At 59.1% G+C, this 17,520-nt stretch overlaps 2 protein-coding genes across 20 annotated transcripts in view; both read right to left on the bottom strand.

Moving 5' to 3' along the window:
- The window catches only part of EP400 (E1A binding protein p400), a 104,889-nt gene extending 104,648 nt beyond the window's left edge, over positions 1–241 (bottom strand). For 16 of the 17 annotated variants that reach the window (XM_045814675.2, XM_045814674.2, XM_045814672.2 and 13 more), the window contains exon 1: positions 117–241. The gene's annotated coding sequence lies outside the window, so the exon portion shown is untranslated. The remainder of the gene's footprint in view (positions 1–116) is intronic. The other variant, XM_045814676.2, reaches the window with a different exon arrangement.
- Positions 242–4,684: 4,443 nt separating this feature from the next.
- On the bottom strand, positions 4,685–15,046 carry PUS1 (pseudouridine synthase 1). 3 transcript variants are annotated; one of them, XM_045814665.2, is made up of 6 exons: positions 14,946–15,046; positions 14,329–14,560; positions 13,042–13,179; positions 9,389–9,491; positions 6,285–6,976; positions 4,685–4,973 (listed from the first exon to the last, which is right to left on the bottom strand). In XM_045814665.2, the coding sequence occupies exons 2-6, from the start codon at positions 14,548–14,550 to the stop codon at positions 4,944–4,946; spliced, it is 1,185 nt and encodes a 394-aa protein (XP_045670621.1). In that variant the 5' UTR covers positions 14,551–14,560; positions 14,946–15,046; the 3' UTR covers positions 4,685–4,943. The 3 variants fall into 3 exon arrangements, with proteins under 3 accessions (XP_045670621.1, XP_045670623.1, XP_045670620.1); XM_045814667.2 differs by lacking the exon at positions 14,946–15,046 and adding an exon at positions 14,865–14,923; XM_045814664.2 differs by lacking the exon at positions 14,946–15,046 and adding an exon at positions 14,646–14,839.
- Positions 15,047–17,520: the final 2,474 nt, after the last annotated feature.

Genomic DNA, 17,520 nt, shown 5'->3' with positions numbered 1-17,520 from the left:
CCAACTACACGTCCCGGGGGTGGGGGGAAAGGGCTCCCAGAAGGACCGGGGTCGCGGACCACACGACTCCGGACCCTGACCCCCGCCATTCCCGGCCACTCCGCGCCCCCACCTACCCAGGCCTGGACCGCACTCCTGCTGCGTCCGGCGGAGGGCTGGGGGCGGGGGTCGAGGTGGCGCCGCTCCGCTCGGCGCATCCGGGGCCGCGAGCGGAGGAAGCGGCGGCGCGCCCGCTACGGCGAGCCGGAAGTGACGTCGCGCGACGAGAGGCGTCGAGACGGGCGGAGGGCTAGAGCGGCCGAGCGAGGGCGGGCCGACGGGGCGGCGGCGGTCGGGCCCCGGGGAGTACTGCATTGGGGCAAGGCCGGGGCCGCGAAGGCAGGATGGGCTGGAGCCGGCGGGGCGGGCGGGGAGCTCGCGGGGCCCCGGGAGTCGCAGGGCACTAGACCCGCGGATAGCATCAGACGGAAGGGGGCTGGCGCCAGAGGTGAAGACGGCAGAGAGGGGATGGCCCCCGAATGGGAGACCCCGGCTCAGGGGTCGGCATCCCGAAGAGACCAGGGACTTAGGGCCCCACGAGCGGACGGCGGACGGTCCTTAGACATGTCCCGGGTGGGGCACCTGCGCACCGGCGGGGGCGGCCGGGCTCCCCGGCCGGAGGAGGCGAAGTGGGGGGCGAGCCCCGACTCCCCCACTCTGGCCACGGCGGCCGGCAGCAGAGCGTCCTGGTGCCGTCCGACCCCGGGCTACTGGGGACACGACCCCGCCGCTCACCGGAGCCGAGAAACGGAAACAGCCCCATCAACGGCTGCGCGGGGAATGTGGTGCACCGGGGGGCTGGGTCGCGGACACCCGCGACAGGGCACACGAACCTGGAAGACACTACCCTCGCTCCCCGTGGCGCTCCGTGCCCCGAACCGCCAGGCCCGCGTCCTCCCGGACTGGATGCCTCTCCCACCCCCACCCCCCTTTTAAGTGAGGGCAGGAAAGCTGCCTGAATCTTTGCAATCCCTGAGCCCGGTACAGAGCCTGACACATGGCAAGAATCCAGGAAAGGTTTGAGGATTCAATCCTTTTATAACTCATCTCCCAAAGAATGGGAGACAAACTAGAAAACATTTTCGTTTGTTAATCAAGAGTAATATTCAAAAATGCGGTGGATGGGGCACCTGGGGGGCTCAGTCCCTGAAGCGTCTGCCTTCGGCTCAGGTCATGATCCTGGGGTCCTGGGATTGAGCCCCGCGTCCGGCTCCCTGCTCATCAGGGAGTCGGCTTCACCTCTGCCTGTGCCCCTCCCTGCCGCTCATGATCTCTCTCTCTAATAAACCCTTTTTTAAAAAAACAGTAAAACAAAAACAAAACCGGCGCTCGGTGGGAGAAACCAGACATGGAAAGCCACATACTGTAGGGTTCCATTTATACAAAATGTGCACAATAGGCAGATCCACAGAGGTGGACAGTAGTAGGTTAGTGATGCCCGGGGGGGGGGGGGGCCTGACTGCAACTGGATGTGGGATTTCCTTTGGGGTTGATAAAAATGTTGTGAAATTAGGTAGCGCCGGTGGTTGCACAACTTTGTGAACGTACTAAAAACCACTGAATTGTGCACTTTGAAAGGATGTGTTTATGGGATGTGCATTATAACTCAATAAAAAACTCATTTTAAAAAATGAAGGTTAGGGACACCTGCAGGCTTTCAGTTGGGTGGAGCGTGGGATTCTTGATCTCCGGGTTGTGGGTTCGAGGCCCACATTGGATATAAAGATTACTTTAAAAAATTTTTTTTAAAAATCTTAACAAATTGAAAAAAGAAGAATTAGAAGACTAACTCGATAAAGTGCAGATGCAAATGCCCTCTGATGTTAAACTGAAGATTTTAGAAAAACAAACCCTGGCTTTAAAAAGGAGACAGGAGTGGGCTTACCCACTTACCAGCTGTTCCAGAGCCATGGTCTAAAGCACATTCTCCATCCTACTGAATAGCCTGGGTGGGGACTGGGTCTTTGAACCTTCAAGCCACCCTCTTACTTGCTGAAGCCAGTAAGTTAAAAACTCCATCTGCCAGAGTCCCAGCTGAGGGAGGTCCCTTCTGTTTGCTGCGTTTGAGCAAGGCTGGAGGTGATAGGGAGGAGGCCACCTCCTTCCTGCTGCTCCTGGCTGCACCTGCTGCCCAAAAGCAGGGCTGACACATGTCTCTCCTGCAAGGGAGGCCCAGTGCTGGGTGGCCATCAACGTGGAGCTGTGGACGGTGTTTTCTTGACGTGAACCCTTGCCCCCAGGCCACAGCTCTGGATGGCTTGTCAGCAGCTGCAGGTGTGTGGCCGTGTGGGGGGCTCCGGGTCCTCCAGTCCCACCGACCCCCCCAGCCCAAGGCAGCATGAGGAGCAGGTGCCTCAGTGGGCCAGTTCTGTACTGTTCTGGGAATCACTGCAGAGGATCTGGTCCAGTCCCAAACCAGGTCCTCGAGCCCCCCACCCCCAACAATCTGTAAGCCCCAAGTTTCCTAAAGAAAACGTCTGCCCAGCTACACACAGAACCAGACAGTGATGTCTTCCCTCTCAGAGACCTGCGTGGTCCTGGTACACACAGAGTGGCTCACGTGATTTCCCATCACTTCCCAGGGGCTGACTCGAGTGCACATCTTACATGCTGACCGATGTGGGGAGCCGGCAGGCAGCTGGGCTCCTCCCTCGTGCAGGGGCCAGGGCAGGGAAAGGAGGTGCGGGGTCTTGCTCTCCTGTGTCCTTGGGATAACACTGCATTCTGGCAGATAACTTTCTGGATCCTGGCCCTAACTTTCTGTGCCTTCCACACTCAGGGAAGGATCACGAAACCCAGGAAAAGGCTGGCCCCAAGGTCAGGCTTGCTCCCTTGAGGTTCTAGAGGGAGTCGGGGGCAGGTCCCGTCACGTGACATCGGCAGGGCTCTATGGAGGACAAAAGCCATCAAAGCCAAGTGGCCGTTAGAACCCATCAGACCGATTTTTTTTTTTTTTTAAGATTTTATTTATTTATTTGACAGAGAGAGGCAGCCAGCGAGAGAGGGAACACAAGCAGGGGGAGTGGGAGAGGAAGAAGCAGGCTCATAGCGGAGGAGCCTGATGTGGGGCTCGATCCCAGAACGCCAGGATCACGCCCTGAGCCGAAGGCAGATGCTTAACCGCTGTGCCACCCAGGCGCCCCTAGACCACTGATTTTGCATCCACAGCTCCTCACACATGGGAACGAGGATGTATAGGGTTGGCAGCAGGATGCACTGAGCCACCAGCAAGAACAATGCAGACATTCGTGACCGCAAAGCCAAGCTACGCTGAGACAGGCAAGAGTGAAGTGTGTTGCAAGCCGCCGTCTGTGTGAGAGGGGGATCAGATGGGCTGGGCTGTGCACAGAGCTCTCTGGGAAAAGCCACAGCCTCCGGAGAGAGGCCCTAGAACGAGGGCAGAAGACCTTCTCCCTTCTGTGCTGTGGCTTCAAGCATATTCATGACTTGAAAATGCCACACATCCATGGATCCTCCAAGGTGACTCACACGGGTCATCCATTCATTCCCTGGAGTCACATTTGGGAGCAATCTACTCCGGAGGTTTCACTGATCCTCAGACCAAGGCTTTGTGGCCTTTCATGGGAGAAGTCGTGGCCCCAGCAGTCATCCAGCTGATTTCTGCCCTCGGAAATGACTTAGCAAAGAGCCCACGCCTAACACCAACGTCCACCCCTCCTCCAAACTGCCCTTCCCCAAGGCCCCATCTCATCAGTCCATCAAACCTAAGGCCCAAGTCAGCCTTCAGTCCTCCCTCCTGCCCTCACCTCTGTCCACCTGGCAGCAGGAAGCCCAGCGGCTTTTCTGGTGCCCCCCACACCTCACTCACCCTCTGCACACGGCCTGCCCCTGGCCACCACCAGCAACCTCAGTGGTTTTCCTGACACGGCACCGTCTGTCCACCCTGAAGCAGCCCTCGAAGAGATGTGCCGAGCTCCGTGCACACACGGGTGTGCCCACGCACCCCCCCATCACACGCGTGCACACACGTGCATACAAGCACCTGTGCAGGCACGCAAGCACACGTGCGTACACACGCGTACAGACTCCGTCCATCTCCTGCGCGCGTGCATCATCGTGTGTGCGCGTGCACCCACGCACGGACACCAGCACGCACACACAGAACACACCGCCTCCCCCCGGAAACTGCCCACGGCCCGCCTGTCACCAGATCCCCCTTCCTCCCTGAGAGGTCACTCCTGGGCTGTGCTGCAGCGCCTGCCACTTGGTAAAGGGCATCTCCCAGCATCCCTTGCAGCTAGACCGGACCACCTGACCTGCCCTTGACAATGAGGGGAAGAAGCTACTGGTGGGTCTTCTGCTGGGAGAGCTCACCGAGGGCGCAACTGTCCCTTCACCCGTCCCACTCCTCCCACCTGGGACGTGGGCAGGGCTGGGGTGGATGTGACCAGGGTGAAGGCCACACGTGGAAAGGGCCCGCCCTGTGCAGGCTGCCTGTCAGGCTTGTACGACACAGGCAGCCGCCAAGCCCGGTCCTGATGGCCGGTCCCAGGAGCCTCCTGTGCCCACCTGCTCCAGCCTCCACCCGTCGACGCCACTGTGCTAACAGCACCAGCACTCTCTCCCTCTCTCTGGAGACTAAACACACAGGAGCGACGAAGTGAAAAGTAAAAAATGGCATGACTTAAGCAAAGTTTGTACTTATTTAATAAGAAAACTGCTTCTTTAAAAAAATAGTATCTTTACATGCTGAGGTGTATACGGTTAACGCATTCGCAGCAGGTCCTCCCTGTGATGAAACCCAGCTTGATGCAGGTCTCGAGACCCTGAGGTTGCGGGGCCGCGGCGCAGCTCTCCCATGCTGGCGAGGACGGCCCGCAGCGGCAGCGGCTCCTGGCACACACTGGGCCAGCCCAAAGGCGCTCCAGCGGGCGGCCGCCACCTCAGTCACTGTCTCCTAGGGGGCTGGGCACCTGCAGGACAAGAGCAAAAGTGTGGGTGCTTCCTCCCGGGGGGGGCGGGGCTCAGCATCAGGGCCCGCCCCCCACCTGCCCCATCGCCACAGACAAGCACAAGCACTTGCTCTCAGCCCGACTCCTGGTCTCCACGCCAACAGTTCAAGAGTCCGACCTGGGCAGGGAAAGCCAAGGCTGGGGGCAAGGGGGTCTTCGTGGGGCTCCATCAGATCCCCTCAGGACGCAATGCTTTCGGGGCACACAAAACGGGGCTACTCCATACTGGACAAGCGCAGGCCCTCCCTCAGGTGTGAAGAGAGCAAGCGGCAGGAGCCTGTCCTCGCAGGAGTCCAGCAGAGGGCACGTCTGGCCCCCAGCTCGAATCTGCACACACACTCCGTCTGGCCTCACGGTGCTTGGGAGAACTAGTCACCATCAACCCTCAAGAGCAGAAGATCTCACATAAAATCCCGGGATGCCTGTCTCTCCCGGGAAAAGCTTCTGCTCTCCCGGCGTGGCCCTCCCCCCGCTGGCCGTGAGACAGAGCCGGAGCGCTCCCGCCTGCCAGTGTCCGATCCCCATCACCTCCCTGACCTGCTCTCCCACACCTGGCCCACGTGGCTGGCTTCCCTTACCTGCGTGCGTCACTTTACAACCCCGGGTGTGCCAGAAGGAGCACGTGCTTCTGAGCGCACAGACGATGGGTGGGACTGCGCCAGTGGAGAGCTGCTGGGCCAGCAGAGAACCCAGGCTCGGGGACGTCTCCCGCCCCAGGGAAAGAACTCCAGCTGCAGACTACGGTTAACTTCAGGGCCTCACACAGGTGCCCTCCTCCTAACACTACCGGCAGGGACGAGCCACCTGCAGCCGCGGCCCTAGCAGGAGGCCGCGCCACAAAGCAACCACCCGGAGTGGGCGCCAAGCACCCCACGTGCCTCTCCCAAGGGACCCCATGTTCCAGAGCAGGTGTGACAACAGACACGTGCTGAGGACCCCAAAGTGCTCATCCTCACACCTCCGTCCCAAAATCGGGAAAGCAGGCCATCGAGCACAGCTTCTGTCCAAGGTCACTAGGCACTGAGTGGGGAGCAAACACAAAGCAGCACTGTGGGGTCACCAGCCACCCGGTCCAACGCCCTGGCCCCGCTCATCGCAGCTGTGTGACCCCAAGAGCCTGACACACCTCCCTGCACCTCAGCTTGCTCGTCTGCATGACGGACGCAAGGACAGCAGTGCAGAGCAGGCGAGAAGCTTGGCCAAGCTCCCAAAAGGGAGGGCCTGCGGCAGCCCCGGGGCCCCAGCCTCCAGCCTCACGGCCCCAGCCCCCACCTTGGCGCCTGGGCTGGCTGCCCCGTGCGCGGTGGCGCTGAAGTCATGCACGGGCAGGGTGCTCAGCCACTGGGCCATGGACCGCTCGCGGCGCTCGGTGCTGATGATGGTGGGGTAGATGTGCTGCTCCTTGAACGCCGCGACCCCTGCCTCCTCCCGCGTCCAGTCCAGTGGCTCGTGCAGCCCGTCGTTGCCAAAGCGCTGGTTGTACTTCTCGAAGTGCACGCGCTCCAGGACCAGGCCAAGCCCCGGCGCCTTGGGCACGTCCACCTTCGCCTCCCCCCAGCTGCGCTCCAGCACGCTCTCGGGGGCGTAGCCCTTGACGATGGCCACCACCAGGCCAACCATCTTCCTGATCTGGTGGGTCATGAAGCTCTGCCCCTTCACCTTGATCACCGCGAACTCCATGCCCTCCCGCACAAAAGGCTCCTCACAGAACATGTCCAGGATGTAGCGCCGAGCGCTGGCCTCGCGGGGCCCCTTCTGCGAGGTGAAGTTGTGGAAGTTGTGCGTGCCCCTGTAGCAGGCGAGGAGCCCGTTCACGCGCCGCAGCGTCTCTGCGCTCAGCCGGTAGCGCTCATCCTGCACGTCGTGGTCCTTGTGGGCGAAGGCGAACGTGGGCAGCATGTAGAAATAGGTCCTGGCGTCACACTTGTTCTTGGAGTTGAAGCCGCCCGTGACCCTCTTCAGTCCTTGGGGGGAGAGGAGGCAAGTGAGGACGACGCTTCCCTGCCAACGAGCGCCTGGACCAGACCTGGGCCTGGCCTCCTTGCACCGAACCCGCACGCGCCTGACGCTCAACGGCAGCGTTACGCAAACCAACTCATCAAAAACACGGGCCGTTTATTAAAACCCAGGGTTCGCGGAGGGACAGGGAAGCGCATGCTCTCGCCCTGTGAGGCTCTCCACGGAATACATGACGGACCTGAAACCACACCCTACAAGTTATCCTACGCAAGGCCACCAGGCAGCAGCACATCTAAAAGCAACACCATAAACAACGAAAGTAAACTCAGAAAGTCCAGCAAGAAAAACATGATCGCAGACGTTCTGGAATGTTCGCAGGATGAAGCAGCAGGCAGCCCCCAAACGTCAGGACGGCAGGTCTGCAAAGGCCCTGCGCTCTGAGTGCTGACAGACCCAGCAGGAGCTCGACAAACACGCGAACTAGAAGTGAAAGAACAAAGACACCGTGAAGCACACAGGGCTCCGCTTGTGCGAAGCACACAGGGCTCCGCTTGTGCGAAGCACAGAAGCGAACGTGCGCGTAGAGAATTTCCCCGCGGACACATAAGTCCTGGCAAGAATTGGGACTCGGGGGTGCTGCCCGAGCTGTGCCAGGGTCCCAGACAGCAGGCCTGCCCTCACCCGAGCTCACGGGGCTACGGTGTGTGTCTAGGCCTGTGCCTCACAGGCGAGCAGACACCAGGGCTCCTGCCCTCCTTGCTCTCCCTCGACTGTCGTGTCTCATTTGGGGGTAATTTCAGGTTTTCTTTTTTGCCTGGCATAAAATTCACTTTCATCTGCACCGAGCATCACCAGGACGCGTCGTGCAGGTGGCTGTCTGCCGGGATCGGCGCCCGGGCTGCCCGACGGCCATGCTCTGGGGCCGCAACAAGGGAAACCACCCCACGTGTCACATTGCATAAGTAGCGCTAAGCACTGTGGTTACTGTACGGGATTCAGCGTTGTTTTTAGCAAAACTGGGGCCTGATCTACGGACTACACAGAAAACCTTCCCGTGCAAACGCGTCAAGTGGCCTTCACGAGGGCTTACTCAGTGAGGAGTGTCCCCGGAGAAGACCCTCCCGAGGCAGAGAAAGGCTGCAGCACAGCAAACAAAGTAACCAATAAGCGTCACTAACTTCATGGTGAGAACGCATTTACTTGCACCAAACGCCCGTGGCAGCTTTATCCACGGGCGCGTGGAAGCCCAGCACTCTTGGGGGGCACACAGAGAAACCACGTGTGGCACGCCCGTGTGGCGGGGTCCACACAACACCCAGCTCCGTGCAAGCAGCCAGACATATGACCTGATTCTGTTCACGTAAAGTGCTAACGGAACGAACTAATCCGCGGCGAGAGAACGCCCATCGGTGGCGGCCAATGAGGAGGAGCGGGGGGGAGGGGTTCAGGTCCGATCCAGGAGGGTTCCACAGGCGTCCACGCACATACGCACACGCGGCAAAACTGTACGCATAAATACGGGGCTCATTATACATCAATTATACCTCAAACGGTTTTTGCAATTGGCTGCTAAAGGAAAAACAACGCCATGTGGGCTGGTACCACATGTGGTCGCACGATACACAGACATCAGCGGCAAGGCCGAGGGGAAAGATGCAGGGATGCTGCTGTCGTCTTCAAACGCTACAAGAAGCAGGGTGAGTGGGTGTCAGACAAGGATGCTTGAACAGACACAGCCTCCAAATAGCCCATTTGCAAAGACGGGGGCGGGGTGAAAGTCAAGGAGCGGGTGGGGCCGAAACCAAGGTCAGGTGGCCGTACGGTCTGGCCTGCTACAGAGGGTCTACCGACCCCTGCTTTAACCCCCAAAGCAATGACTGAAAAACCACAGCAAATTACACCCCACAAGGCAACCAAGGTAATAATGAAATGGAATGATGAAAAACATTCATTAATCCAAAAGAACAGAAGAAAAGGAGAACACAGGAGAGTGAAAAAGCAATAGAGGGCAAGGTCTACACCAACCAACCCACCCAATACCACAGGAACATCAACGGCCCGAACGCACCACGCCAAGGCAGAGCGTCAGATGGGATTGTTTTAACAAAGACCTAAGAATCCCATTTATCAGGCTCGTTATAAAAGGGAATCATCACCCTTGTTTTAACCGAATCTGGACATTCGTGTCCAGTGTTTGGTTGAAAGAAGGTGCTGCCATGAAGGGAGCTCCCGAGTGTCTGTCCAGCTCATCCCTTCAGGGGGAGGGGACAGCGAACTCTGAGACGACTCACAACCACTCCTCCCAACCGCTAAGCAACGGCTCCCACGTCCTCATTCCGCACCAGAGCAATCTGGAGAGCTTCACGTCCCTGCACGACCAGCCACCACGGGCGCGCGGCCTGCCCTGCAGCGCTTACCCAGTATCCGAATGTGAGGCGGAAGGTGGCTGTTGATCTTTTCTAAAATGTCGTCAATCAGCCACACCTTCAGGGACACGACCTGCCCCGCCGCAGACACGCCCTGCAAAGGAAGCAGAAGGGTCAGGCACACCCCTCCGTAAGGTGTTCTCCTGGACAAAGGACTGTGCCAAGGCTGCTCCGTTTCCGGTGCAAGTTCTGACTTTAGAAACGCATCTGAGGGGCTGGTGAGACCTGCAGACGGCGCTCAACTCACAAAGCGCCGGGCGAGCACAACAGGTGAAGGTCACTGATGGTTCAGATCCCAGCGAAATACAGGTCATGCAGGTAGGAAATGAAGGCCCCTCCGGACCGAACTCCGCAAGATGTGGGGAAAAAGAGCAAACAATGGCCAACAAGGAAGAGCGGTCGCCCCGGGTCGTCCACGGTGTCGCCATCCCCACTCCAGGTGCCCAGTCACCCACGCTGCTGATGCTCCCCCAGGAGGAGCCTCGCGCTCCAGCACAAGCCCACGCCATCCACACCCCTACCCCATCACGTGGGCATATCTCGCGCGGACGGTGGGTTTGGCCCGGAGGCCTTCTGAGAGCCCCCGCTCATGTAACTTCCAGGCCAGCACACGGCTAAAACATCCTGTTTTGCCCTGAGTGACCATTGCTCATCTCTCCCTTGGCCGCGTTCACGAGCACACTGTATCATGGGGCTTCTGCACCATCGACAGGGCAGGCATCCACCAGTGGTCCTGGAACACAACCCCCACAAACCAGGGGGGACCACTGTGCCACATAAGTCAGGAGAGGACGGGTGATGACCTGGACAGGGAAGGGGAGCTGCTTACGCAGGCAACACCCGTCAGGGTGAGCACACTTCCCCCCAGTGCCGCGCCTTCGTCTAACATGGCAAGACCATGCAGAGGCAGGGAAATGGATGGGAGGGCGGGCGGGGTGCTGTCCTGGGAGCAGACGCGGGGGGCAGCCCAGCATCAGCCGCGTCAAACACGTCAGTGCCGTGTGAACATCATCTGAAGACGCTCCACAAACCCGGGTCGAGACATCAGACCACAATACACGTAACACCCCTGCCCAAATCTTTATCTGAATCGAGTCATGAGAACAATCGGACAAATCCCGACTAAGGCGTTTGTCAGAACAACTGGCTTCAATGGTCCAAAAACATGCCAGGAAGGACCAGAGAGACAGAAACCATTTTAGATTACAGGGAGCTCAAAGGACGGGAGTACGTGTGCATGCAGACCGCAGCTCAGGCACTGGGTCAGGAACAAACCGAGGCGTGTGGGTAGCAGTGCTCCAACAGGGCTGGACCGCCCAAGGGGAAGTTCCCAGGGGCACCCCTGTCCCTGCACATTCAGGCCTAAGGCTTTCGGGGTGAATGAGGTCCATAACGGACTCTCCAACGGTTTAAGGGGAAGAAAGGACATAGAAAACCAACATGGCAAAACGGCAAAACGGTATCACTGCTGAACAGAGGAGAGGGTTGGTCTGGCATCCACTGAGATACTCCCCACAAGTCTGCAGGGCTGACATTTTTCCAAACAGAAAACTGGAGAGATGGGAGCGCCTGCGTGGCTCAGTTGGCGAAGCGTCTGCCTTCAGCTCAGGTCATGATCCGGGGGTCCTGAGATCAAGTCCTGCATCAGACTCCCTGCTCAGCAGGAACCTGCTTCTCCCTCGCCCTCTGCCCCCCCCCCAAAAAACAACTGGAAAGATTTTAAAAAGATACAAAAAATTAGCACTGAAAATGTTACCCAGACTAAATCCGCTGCCCCCAGACCCACGTCGTCCACTACAGAACATCTGGCCACGTGCAGCCACAGAGGGCACCAGACAGCCATTCCATTAGCGAGAAATACACAACTGATTTCAAACACTTAGATCAAAAAAAGGAACTAAAAGGAGAGCCTGGCTGGCTCAGTCAGTGAAGTATGCAACTCTTGATTTCAGGGCTGTGGGATCAAACCCCATCTTGGGTGTACAGGTTACTCAAAAAAACAAAATCTTAAAAAACAAAGGAACGAAGATAAATGGCATGGCTGTCTTTTTGTATCAATCACGTGTGTAAATGAGAAAGTTCTAGAGGTGCTTCTGGGGCGGGAGAGACGGCTAAGGGTGCTGGGGTCCTTTCTGGAGAGATGAAAGTGTGCACAGACCAGCTGCAGGGACAGCCGCACAACTGTGCGAACACACTAGCATCCACTGAATCGTACACTCTGGGTGGGCAAACTATAAAAAGAGAATTATATCTTAGCAAACCTGCTTTTTAAAGATTCTGAAATAAAAACTAGGAAAATGCTATCGTTTCTTCATCCACGGGGCAGGACATACAGTGGAGAGATGAGCTGGGATGTTAGTATGAGAAGCTTCGCGTTTCTCCAGCTTTACCAAACTTTAAAAGGGAAACACATTCGAACAGAACAATCTCTAAGAACCACGCTCTGAAGCGCTCTCTCCGTGAGCTCAGGCAAATATCTGCCTTTCCTCTGCCTTGAAAACTACCAGAAAGCTGTCACTGGAACAATTCAGGAGAAAAGGGAAACTATAAGGAACCACAGCACCCGACCCTGAGCCGTGAGAAACGTCACTGCGTCGCCTACAAGACTCGAACCTGCAGCCCGGTGTTTGTTCTCCACTATCTGCACAGTGCACCAGTTTTGTGGTCCCCGCCTGGCACACAAACCCAGGGGACCTGGTACCATTGTTCAGCTGCTCAGGACCCCGACCTGCCCGTGTCTGTGTCACACCCCCAAGGACGTCAGGCGGCCACAGAAGCATCTCAGGGCCGGGGTTGCAGAGCGGAGGCAGAAGGCATATGATGCACTCTGCATTTCATACCTGCCGGAGAAGAACTTGAGGTTCGTGCCCTCTGCCCTACCCACCTGCCCGGCTCCCCTCCACACTCCCCTGGGGAGCTCCTGTCCATGCCAGACCCATACCCAGGAACACAACAGGGCGAGACTGCCGGGAACGGCTGCCACGCCGACCAGGACTAAGCCCGGGACAAATGTGTGAGGCAGTGAGTCAGAGCAGTGAGACTCAATCTTGGGACCGAGTGGACAGCACCGGCCACAGCCACTGAGGCTCCCCAGTCCACAAGACGTGGCCAGTGTGGTGGTGATGCGCCGTGAGCGTGGAATACATAGCAGACTGCCAAGCCGTGACACACATGCACACACAGAATGGGAATTACGTTCTGCTGATTGCATTTCTGTTGATTACACAGTAAAAAAAAAAAAAAAAGACTATCTTAGATAAACTAAGTTAAATAGAGCAAATTATCACACCAGGGTCACCCATATCCTTTCCCCTCTTGGAAAACGGGACATTCAAGCTTGAGCTGCATGGACAGTGTGACCGTGCGGCCACCTGCAGCGGCCACAGAGGAGAACGTACGGACATGAAGTCTGGGCAGCAGTGAGCACCCACGTCCAGCCACACCCGGACTGGAAATGCTTAGAGAACTTCTCAGTGACACGAGGCGACGGCTTTCCTCCCGTTTTGCCTAGTTTGGTCTGTGCATCTGTCACTCAGAGCCAAGAGTCCGGACGAATAAAGACGCTGACGTGTGCTGTGAAGGGTGCACAGACCGGTTTCAGGTGCTGCTCGAACCTGCAGGGGAAGGGCAGAGCCGGCGCCTACCTTGTCTGTCCGGGCGCACCGCTGGAAGGACATTTTCCTCATGTCTTCGCCGTGATTTTCAGGAATACAACCCGACTGAACCAGGGCAGACACCAAGTCATCTTCGATGGTCTTGAATTGTGAAGACCCAACATTCCTCTGAAACAAAGAGTAGAAAACCAGGTTTCTTCACTCAGTCACTGCCCACAGATAGGAGCCCTAGGCCTGTGCTGCTCCCCATAGGGCACCTGGGTGCTGGGCCCACACCTGCGGCCCTGGGGACACACCGCGGCTCTTCCCCGTCCTGTGGCACGTAGGACAATTACCTGAGGGCACCCAGTCTCTTAGAAACCCCCCACCCTTGGCAGCCAGGTAAACAGCCCATGGAGAATATCACCTGAGACGCTGTTTCCTCCCACCTGGTCAGATCTGAAACCAGCACCCCTCCTGCTGGAGACAAATCTGTCAGCAGCAGCTGGCTGTAGACAGACACCACCCCCTTATTGCCATAGGGAGGGAGGCCCCGTGACTCAAAGCGGGGAAACCCACCTGAGGACGCTAGGACTGGATTTGGAAAGACAACCCACTGCTTCTAGAACCTCCTAACACTACCCCTCTCAGCGTGCCCTAACTACAACCTAAGGCCCGCAGGACCCCCCCCAACCCCCCTATCAATGAGGTCATGCGACCACCCTGACACTTCTCAGAGAAAACCTTCCCCACACCAGGGACACGAAGGCCTACAAGCACTCTGCCAAGATCACCACAGGGGGAAGTTCTTCCCAAGGTCTACCTCACGGTCCTCACTGCAAGCATCAAGTCATAAATGCTGCTCAAACACCCACAGGCAGGGACAGAGAGCTGCAGCGGTGGGGAAGGCGGCCGAGTGGCAGGGTCTCAATATGCCCTTCCATCAGCACCGTGAGCCACTGTCACTCTCCAACCCCCCATTTCCCTAACAGGGAAACTGAGGCAAACAGAAACAGAAGTTGGGACACAGCGAAGTTCTCAAGACCGCGCCTAAGGCAAAAGTGCGCCCCATCAAAATCACAGCCCCAAAAGCATTTCTTCAGCCGCACAGAGCAGCGGGGGTGGCCCGACCATCCCTGAGGCAGAGTCACCCGCCCCGTCGGCACAGTCGACCCCACGCCGCGACATCAGTTTCCCCGGTGCGACCTACACTCTTCCTTAAAACGAGACCCCGAAGAACTCCAGTCGTCCCGCTGTCCGAGGTGAGAATTATTACAACACCCAGCGAGCCCAGGCATGGCTGTGTTAGACGCTCCGGGCGGCACTGAACACCCTCACCTGCATGCCGTGGTAGCCCTTCCCGGAATAGGCCATGAGCAACACGATCTTCCGCTTGGGCAGCTTCCTGTGCGGCTCGCCGTCCGGGCTGCTCTTGAGCTTCTTGGCCTGCTGCTCGGCGTCCTCCCAGATCCGGGCCCCGCCCTGCCACCCGCTCCGGGCCTTCCGGTCCTGCTCCCGCGCGGCGCCCACGGGGGCGGGGGCCTGCACGTTCCCGGCCATGGGGGGCGAGCTGCAAGGACACGGAGCCAGCGTGAGCGACGCGGCCGGGACGCGCGGCCTGGACAGCGGGGGCCCGGGCGACGCGCCGCGGTTACCAGAACAGACGCCGTCCCAGGCGCGGACTCCACGCTCCGCAGGCTCTCCGCAGGGCCCCGGCCGCCGCCCGCAGGCTGCGGGCCGCCATGCGCGGCAGGGAGCGGGGTGTTGGGGCGGGGGCGGCACGGGCCCAGCCCCCTCCCCCGGAGCGCCCCCTCGGCCGGCGGCCGACCTCCCTAGCGCCCCCTACCCGTCCCGCCCCTCCCGCCCCGCCCGACCGGCTTCCCCTCGGGAGTCCGGGAGGCTCCGGCCACTCTCTCCGGAACTAGAGGGACGCACTCCCACCCGGCCCCACTCACGGCGCCGCGGACTGAGCCGGAGCCGGACCACGTGGGCGAAGGCGGAAGTGGAACGCGCGCCCGACGGCGGCCGGGCGCGGACAAAAGTCCCGCCGGGCGGGGCTTAGGGCCGGGGGTGGTGCTGGGCGGGGCTTGGGGCCTGGGGCGGGGCGGGGCGGGGCTTCGAGCCCGCTGCTGTGCTCGGGGGCTGGGGCGGGGCTTGGGGCCTGCGGCGGCGCCGAGCCGGGCTTAGGGCGGACAGGTGCTCCGAGGACAAGCGCCGCGGGCCCCGCGTTCCCGACGAGGACCCCGAGGGCGGTCGGTGCGCCCCGGCCGGGAGGGAAGCACAGCTGCGCCTCCCCGACTCTGCGTCTTCCAGACCCGTGACAGCCGGTGGTCTACAGACGCCACACACCCGGGGGGCGCGGTCCTCGGGAAAACCTGGCGGGAGGGCTTGGGAGGCGGACCGGTCGGCTTCCAGCGGCAGGGAGTGGACCAGGAGCGCAGCGACAACGCTCGGCCTCGGAAGCTCACGTTCTCGTAGGGGGACGCCCAGTGACCAAACCCAGCGGAAAAATAGATCGGGCATCACAGTCATAACCGCCATGTACGAAGGGAGCTGCTGCGCCCACGATGTGAGTCTCGGAAACTCTGCCCGCAGTGAAAGAAACCAGATGCGAAGGGCACGTTCATATGCAACATCCACAACTGGCCGGCCCAGACACAGGAAGTGGGTTGGTGGTTGCTGACCAGGGTCTCCCCCGGACCACACCATGCTCGGTCTCCTCTGAGCTCAAAAGTGAGGATGCGTTGAGATCACGCAGGTGGGAGCCCACGGCTCACTTCTGCTAAACGACCCCCAGGACAGCCCTCCCCTCTGCAGGAGGGTAGAGAGCCGCCTCCGTGTGCCAGGGCTGACAAAAGGGCATGGTCATGGGTGACCTGGGGAGCTCCGGTGGCTCAGCAGCCATAGCAAGCATTGGGCCAGCCCTGCAGAGAGCACCATCTGCACACAGGGCACCCCCGCCCTCTTCCGGGAATGCTCCCTCCTGGCCCTAACAGCTCTGAGGGCACGGGCCGCACCCTGGCACAGGGAAATGGACATGGGCCGCAAGCTGAGGGCATCCGCAGGAGTCCAGGACCCTGACAACCAGGATGGCTCCAGATGGGCAGAGGACTAACCCAGCCAGGCAGCCAAGGGAGGCTTGATGCTGAGACTTCAGGCTATGCCACGGGGAACAGTCTCTCCCTCCCTGCCACATGGGAGCCCAGCATTCTCTGGTGCTGGAACAGAGACCCAGACCAGGTGGAGGGCTGTCTCAGGGCCAGGCCCAAGTCCACCGACTGTACCACGTGCCGCCCCTGAGTGGGGAGCCCCTAGCCAGGCCACATCAGGCAGGAAGGATGGAGGCATGTGTCCCTGCCAGGAGCCTGCCCCAGGGTCCTGGTAGGAGTGAAACGGGCAGGAAGGTAAGCACCATAGGTTAGAACTGCTCACTGTCAGGGGGAAGAGGCTCCCTGTGACCTGTTGTGTGCGGAGCAAACCACACCTGCTCCCTCGTCAGACCCCGCCAGCTACGGTGGCCCGCCTGACCCTGGTCCTCCTGGCCAAAGGCCCCTGTGGGCCTGGACACCTGTGAATGTGCCCGGAATGTGCCTGGAATGGGTGGTCCTCAGACAGAAAGGAGGTAATTGCCACACCCCAGGCCCAGCCCTCCTGGGCCCAGCGCTTACCACCAGGTTCCTGCATGAGAACCCTTCTAGTTTCAGCCATAATTGCCCAAAGTTGGAAGCACCAAGGTGTCCTTCAGTTGGAGACTGGATAAAGTGACCCATCCAAACAGTACGGTGTCATTCAGAGCTGGAAGGAAACGAGCTATGGAAAGACGCGGAGAAACCTCAGATTTGTTACGTGCAAGAAGCCGGTCTGAAAAGGCCGCACACGGTCTGATTCCAACTCTGTGACATTCTAGAAAAGTCAAAATTATGGAGGCAATAAAAAGACCAGTGTTTGCCGGGGGTTGGGGGAGGGAAAGAATGGGTAGAACAGAGGATCGGGGCTACTCCGTGACACTGTGATGGTAGACGTGTACCATCATACGGGTGTCCCACCCACAGAATGGACAGCAGCAACTATGGACCAGGGTGATGGCGCATGTCCGTGTAGGCTCACATCCCCCACCAGCACAAGGCGTTGATGGAGAAACAGAGGGAGGGCAGGGTAAAGGAGGATATGGAACTCTGAAGCCTATTAATTTAGCAACGAAATGCCATGATTGTCTTAATCCTCCGGGCATTTCTTCCAGGAGCCCCACAGAGCGGAAGGGGCTCCGCCTCCCGGGCCCCGTTCCCCACCAGCACAGCCCTTCCTGTCTGCGGGGACCGCATGCAGGCTGCAGGAAGCCAGGCAGGAGCAGAGCGCCACCCACCCCGGGCCCCACCCTCTGGCCCCTCTAAGGCTACCTCTCTGCACACTTTCATGTAACACTGCCGTTAGCCTTTTTGGTAATGAGCTATTTTTAAAACTCACGAAAACAGTATGTAGTTTTAAAAATGCAAATCTACAGACCCTAGAAATGACCAGCAAGCACATGAA

Source organism: Ursus americanus, chromosome 30 (genome assembly GCF_024610735.1).
Source record: "Ursus americanus isolate L20-20 chromosome 30, mUrsAme1.1.p, whole genome shotgun sequence".
Classification (NCBI taxonomy): Eukaryota; Metazoa; Chordata; class Mammalia; order Carnivora; family Ursidae; genus Ursus; species Ursus americanus.
Note: the sequence above shows the minus strand (reverse complement) of the source record. Positions and strands in the feature narration are given on the sequence as shown.

Bases quoted from the DNA above. Each gene is read 5' to 3' on its own strand.
- PUS1 (XM_045814664.2), bottom strand. From the start codon at position 14,734: ATGGCGGCCCGCAGCCTGCGGGCGGCGGCCGGGGCCCTGCGGAGAGCC. The intron at 14,561-14,645 runs GTAACCGCGGCG...GTGTCCTTGCAG, and splicing joins CTGGGACGGCGTCTGTTCTG to CTCGCCCCCCATGGCCGGGA. The intron at 6,977-9,388 runs GTAAGCGCTGCA...TCTCCCCCCAAG, and splicing joins GCCTCACATTCGGATACTGG to GACTGAAGAGGGTCACGGGC.